General features: G+C 42.3%; 1 protein-coding gene across 1 annotated transcript; it reads left to right on the forward strand.

The window, feature by feature from the left end:
• The first annotated feature begins 3,359 nt into the window (after nucleotides 1–3,359).
• On the forward strand, nucleotides 3,360–5,146 carry c2cd4a (C2 calcium dependent domain containing 4A). The gene is made up of 2 exons (XM_055932932.1): nucleotides 3,360–3,509; nucleotides 3,700–5,146. Exon 2 carries the CDS (start codon nucleotides 3,724–3,726, stop codon nucleotides 5,074–5,076), a length of 1,353 nt encoding a protein of 450 aa, XP_055788907.1. The 5' UTR covers nucleotides 3,360–3,509; nucleotides 3,700–3,723; the 3' UTR covers nucleotides 5,077–5,146.
• Nucleotides 5,147–6,537: the final 1,391 nt, after the last annotated feature.

The raw sequence follows: 6,537 nt of genomic DNA on the forward strand, positions 1-6,537 counted from the left end.
TTGCTAGACAGCATCAGATACATGGGCTACACATACTGTACATCTCCTCTGCCACTGCCACGACGACAATGACTAAAGAAATGCTTACTTTATCCCCCTAGAACAGTGGTATTCAAAGTCTTTCAGCGTGGGCCCTATTTTTTCCACCAGAATTTCTGGGGACCCCATTTTTTACCTAAGAATTTCTCACGACCCCACCCCAACCCAAATCTAATGACACAACCTTCAGATCTGTACATTTAGATATTTACATCAACACCTAACCTTTCTTTAATTGCATTTTCATCTCTTATCATAATGAAAAGAAACCAATAAAGACATCTAGTCAATAAAATTCTAATTTTCGCATTATTTTTCTCAAAAACGTACCCGATTCCCACCCGATTCCACTAGGGGTCTGGACCCCGACTTTGAATACCACTGCCCTAGAGTTTAATGGCCCGGGGCTGGGTTTCTACTAAGCTAACATATGGAATTGTTTTAAGATGGTCATACCAAGGATCATTTAGCTATTTGATTTGGAATTTTAGGTCCTTACTGCTATATTAGCCTATTGAAATGCATTGAATAACAGATTCATGGGAAAACAGAGTCAAAAATGTAATCAGAAGGAAGTAGGTTTTGAAGTGTCTGTCCTATATCTGAGAGATATATAAGAAAGCTCAGGAGAATAAATATGTAATTTTTACCGTGGAATTACCCATATACCTTTACGTGAAAATGCCCTATTTACTTCCATAACATTTTTGGCCTGGTATTGGGTTACATTCAGTCCAGTCCTGTGACACTTGTGGGAGTCGTAGATCAAAACGGAGAACACCATCTTGTTCGTGAGAGACTGATCTTTCCAAACCATTCATACGCTACAGGCGTCTTCGTGAGAAGATCGATTTTTTTGGGATGTCTCCTGGTTTGAAAAACACTGCTGTAGCTTAAACACCTTCCACAGCAGATGCGGAAGGCCGACAGATATCTCTAGCAGAAATCTCTAGCTTAAACAGACAAATGTTGTCGGGGATTTTTAAAATTATTTATTTATTATGCCTCACGCGGAGCATGGGGGGGCCTCAAGTGGTTTAAAACTATTATTATTTATTATTTTGATTATGTGAGGCCTGAGGTAATTGCCTTTTCTGCCTAATGGTAAGTCCGTCAGTGACCACATGACTTCAGATCTACAGTCCTTATGTTAGGTTTACTAGTGTATTGGAAGTTTGGAATTACAACCGGCTTGGAGTCTATTTGAAACTGGGTAATAGAAGGCATAACAGCCAGCGTCTCAATTTGGTCAGTCAAATCCAAGGCAAATGTATGATTTCTACCTACCTATATGCTGCCCTCTGTTGGCTGCAGTGAATTAACACATACATCACCTGGTGACTGACAGCCTTCTACACACTTTGGGAAGATCTCAATTGCATCCTCCTCATGTCCTCTCCCCTCTCCTTGCCTCCTTCTCAAAACCAATTAGATGAGAAAGCCAGAGGTCCCTCCCCTCTGACCTTCTCCTACAATGGGTTTTGAGAAGGAGACGAGGAGAGAGGATGCAAGGATTATGCAATTGAGATCTTCCCAGTGAATGGGGAATACATCATCCAACTGAAATGTGACCTCCTGTTTGAAGTGGATGGCATATGTTTTGAGGTGAACCTTAAACACATGTACCTCATTACATGGCAGCACTGGATGATTATTGATGCCAGATCCAACTAATTAGGGCAAGGGTCACATACATTTGGTTAAGCTAATAAGACAACTGGTCACGCACTTCTATTTCTGTGCCAAAAAACCCTCCTTAACCTCAGTTCAGCTGAAGAACCCACCACCTTTTAAAATTAAAGGCTTATAAACTCAGAAGCCAATCTGAACAGATCATATGGGATGTTGACTTCATTTGATCTACAAGTTGAAACATTTTCAATCAACTCTCTTTTTTTTCACCACTATCTGAAATCTGTGTAAAATGTGCTGTTGAAATAACCATTCGTTTGATCCATTAAAAACAACATTTCTGAGATCTTCCACTCGTTCACATTGTTTTCTCTTGAGAAAACATTGAAAGAGTGGAAGTTCTCAGAAATGTTGTTTAGGTATGATCTCACCATCTGTCCAGTGGTGTGGTTGCACAGGGTTACTAAGATGTTCAACTTGAACTTTGGCCATTACTGAGCTTTTTCTAAATGAAACCCAGAGGAATGTCAAACGGAACATCCAAGTGGTACTGTAGCTTTATACTGTACGTTAATCAACCCACACAATGTCAATTTACCATATGACTCATGAATTGAACACCATGCCTTTTACTGTGAGGTGTGACATGATTTTTGTATGGATTGAGTTGTTGAAAAAAATGAGATTGATGTGACAGTGAACTCCATATATTTCCTGATTTATCAGTGATCTATGGGTAAAGTATTAGAGGTGTCCATGCCTCTGCTCCACTGGCACTCCTCTTTTTTCACTGTCCAAAATATAAGTGTTCTTTTTACAGAAAAGCTGATCCTTCTCCCACCACAAGAGGGTATCGTTGGCATGAATTAAGACAGGTTGTTTTGTTTGGAGTGTAGACCTGTTGGGCTTGTGTTTTCATTTCAAAGTGTCTAAAATAATGTGAGAACCTGCTCTGTTTTGTCTTCAAAGCAGCATTGTGGTTTAAAGTTGCTCAACTAGTCTGGTTGTAACGGTTGTAATCCTCTTGTCAATATCATTCATTATACAAAGGCAACAGTAGAGTGGGTACCAGTATAGCAAATACGTATAGACAGCTATTAAGTGTTCAAGTGATGTGAATTTATACTACTATTCAAGTGCATTGCATTCAAAATCCCTTAAAGATAATGGAAAATACAAACTTGTTGGATATTGCGATTTCAGTGTGTGGCTTTGCAAGATCCTTACACTTAAGCTATTTTTAACAGTAGGTCACAGTTCATTGGTTGATTTAGAGAGGTTTGATCCACATTCTATTCAACAGAAGCCAATGTTGTCGCAGCATTTCAAGCACTGCCAACCTAGGGTCACCAACAGGCCTCAGCCATAATCTTATCATTTCACTTTATTTGTGTGAACAACCCAAGGTTACGTCCCCCTCTCATCTGCATAAATGGAAAATCAAACAAACCAATGAACATGTTTTCCTTTGGTCAGATACATATGTTCATTTTCAAAGTAGTTTAGTTGGCTTATCTGGCTGACCTTTCCCCCTGCTGTGGGCACAGAGCGTTGTGTTGTGGCTTGGGTGTCTCCATGGGAACGGGTGGCCAAGGGGAGGTTCCTGTCAGAGCACTGAAGGGTGTGTGGAAGTCGTCCTGGTCTCCTCCCCACCACCAGGCCATATTTAAACAGCCTGGCAGCTCTTTCCGTCAGTCGCTTACAGAGGAGCTGGTCTTAACAAGAGAGATTCTGAGCCTGCTACTTATAGAGACCTTTACTACTACCATCGTTATCTATCTCACAAGCCTGTCTGTAAGGACACAGTGTTGGATTTACTGACATCTCATTTACACCAGGTAAGCATCACATCATAATCATGACTTGAAATAATGTCCTTTTCTCAAATTTTTCAATACAAAGTTGAATTATTTTTTAATTTGTTAAGAAAAACTAGTATTTAACTAGTTTTTGAAAACAGGCTTTTTGATTGGCTGTGATTTGTTTCCATTTGTGTTGTCTAATGAGGATTTCCCTTTACTGTTCCAGTTACCAAGCCCTATCAGAGAACTCATGTGGGTGGTGGAGAAGATCCGTGTGTCCGTGGAGAGAACCAACCTGCCTCTCCCCTCAACGGAATACAGCTTCAGGATCGGAGACATGTTTGGAGAGAAAGCTGAGAAACACAAGAGACTTTCCCTGTGTCCTAATATTATCACCCCAGACACTATCCCAGAGTTTTGCATCCCTCCTAAGATCCCGTCCTTCCAGGAGCCGAAAGGTACAGAGCAGTGCCGCCAGGCCCCCATCATCAGAGTGTCTCTGTGTGAATCTGAGAGGGGGAGCCCTAAGAGGGAAGCCCCAACACGAAAGCTTATCAGCCCACACATCATCCAGGTAGAGAATGTGGACGAGAGCCCTTATGACTGTAGTGATGAGGAGACCACCAACGCAGACCCTCAAAGCCAGGCAGCACTCTCCTTGCCCCACGTGGCCAAAGCCCAGACTTGCTACGGTTTCTGTACCCTGCTGGAGAGCCCCCACACCAGGAGGAAGGAGTCCCTGTTCCACAACGACCCTGGCTCCTGTGGCATACCGCTGCTGCTCCCCAGGAGCAGGTCCAACACTTGCTCCAGAGTCTCCCCCTCTACCTCCCCATCCTCCTCCCCTTCCTCCTTCAGTCTTCACACCCTGACCTCCAGACTCTCGCCCAGAGGTTATACACTCAACAGACAGGGCACACTGGACAGTGACACCACCTCCTCAGCTGAGTCCTCCCCTTTCAGCTCCCCAATGCTGAGCAGGTCCCCACCCAAGTCTACCCTCTTCAAAACACTGAGTCATGAAAGGCTTCTTTCCAGAAACATCAGGAAGACTGTGGTGTCCAGAAACAACTCCCTGTCAACAGACGAGGGCAGCTCCACAGACAATAGTCCCAATTTCATGAGGAGGGCGTCAGATGGGCTGGTAGAAGGCCTTCCACTAAGCTTCGGTCTGGCCCCTCCTACCATCTTCCCCATAGACTTGGTTCTGCACAGGGAAAGGGTGATGAGGGAGAGCATGGTCCCTATAGGGAAGGACGGCACCCTGCGCCTCTCTACAGAGTACTGTCCTGATAACCAGAGGCTGCGGGTGCGGCTCATCAGTGCTGAGGGACTATACACTCACTCGGTGGACCCCAAGAGCATCAACTGCAGTGTCAGCCTTTCCCTGGTGCCTGGAAAGGTCCAGAAGCAGCGTAGCACAGTCATCAGGAAGAGTCGTAACCCTATCTTCAATGAGGACTTCTTCTTTGATGCCATCTCAGAGGAGGACCTCTGCCAACGCTCCCTGAGATTTAAAATTGTCAATAAAATGTCCACTATGAAAAGAGATTATATTCTGGGGGACGTTGAACTTCCGCTCACAAGCATTATCACTATATAACTTAAATAATTTGTATTATTTATTTAAATTGTATCTATTTTCGCTTTTATACTGTGAGCAGAGATTTTATACTGTGTCTATTAAATCCTTTATTAAAAATATCTGTTTCCTTATCTTTTGTATCTAAAAGGGCAGCCATGGAGTACATCTGTTGCAAGCATTAATGTTTTCATATGGTGACAGAAGACTGAAAGGTCTTCCTTATACGAGAGTTCATATCACATTGTACACAACCAACATGTTCTAGGCCTATATATTTTTTGCGTACTGGCAATAATCACTCTAGGTTCCTCTTACTATCCATCCTTCAGAAACATTACATCTCTGGATGACTATCTATTTTTGTCTAGACTTAGCTCACCCTCCCAATGTACCTCTTTCTCAGCAGGGGAAGATGTAAAACATGCCCGTCTCATGTGCCAATGTGAGAGTCTTGCCTTCTCTTATTTCCTTTATGCCTGTCATTTCCTAATGACCAGTTCTGAATGACCTTCTAAAAACCCAATTTATCAGAAAGCTATGAGTTAATCATTTACAATAACATTTTAGTCAATTAGCAGACACTTTTATTCAGAGCGACTTACAGTTTGTGTATTCATCTTAAGATATCTAGGTGGGACAACCACATATCACAGTCAAGTACATTTTTCCTCAGTTAAGTAGATTTCAGGAAAGTCAGAGCTAGTAAGAAAAAAAAAGTAAAATGAGAGTGTTAGTTCGTGAAAGGCGTTTGAAAATGAAAACTGAAAATACCACCCATCTTTTAGTTGAGATGCTGCCCCTTTTTTTTGTATAAATTGTGTATTCTGGGATAACACAACTTGGTAGATATGTAATTGTCCAGGGCGCAAAGACTTTGATTTCAAGTTGCACTGTACTAAAGCACATGCCATTACCATGCGCCCCTTAATTAGTGCCACTACAACAGTCCTCTACCCTCTGGGTATTCATACAGTGGGAACATCTGGAATGACGCTTAGTGTTTACCACCCCATACTCTCTTTCTGCTTCCCAAGGTCATTTCACTCATTATCGTGGGTTCGATCCTCTCTGGGGCCACCCATATGGAAATGTATACCCATTTTACTGAAACGCTTTGGATAAAAGTGTCTGGTAAATGGCATATATTATACCTCAGCATAGGGACAGTAGCTGGTATCCCCAAGAGCTAGAGGCCAGCTCTCAATCTCGCAGGCCAGATTACTTGTACTGTATACTGTGATTTTCTTGGATAAAGTATACACCATACTGTGGTCTTTCTGCATAAAATAAACAACATACTTGTAACGATTTTCCTCCTCTTCAGACGAGGAGCATGAAGGATCGGACCAATGTGCAGCGTGGTAAGTGTCCATTTTAATTTATTAAAACTGAACACTAAAAAATACAAAATAACAAAATGAGTGATACAAACGAAAATCGAAACAGTCCCGAAAGGTGCAAACACTGAAACAGGAAACA

This window comes from Salvelinus fontinalis, chromosome 9 (assembly GCF_029448725.1).
Source record: "Salvelinus fontinalis isolate EN_2023a chromosome 9, ASM2944872v1, whole genome shotgun sequence".
Taxonomy (NCBI): domain Eukaryota; kingdom Metazoa; phylum Chordata; class Actinopteri; order Salmoniformes; family Salmonidae; genus Salvelinus; species Salvelinus fontinalis.

Bases quoted from the DNA above. Each gene is read 5' to 3' on its own strand.
- c2cd4a (XM_055932932.1), top strand. From the start codon at position 3,724: ATGTGGGTGGTGGAGAAGATCCGTGTGTCCGTGGAGAGAACCAACCTG.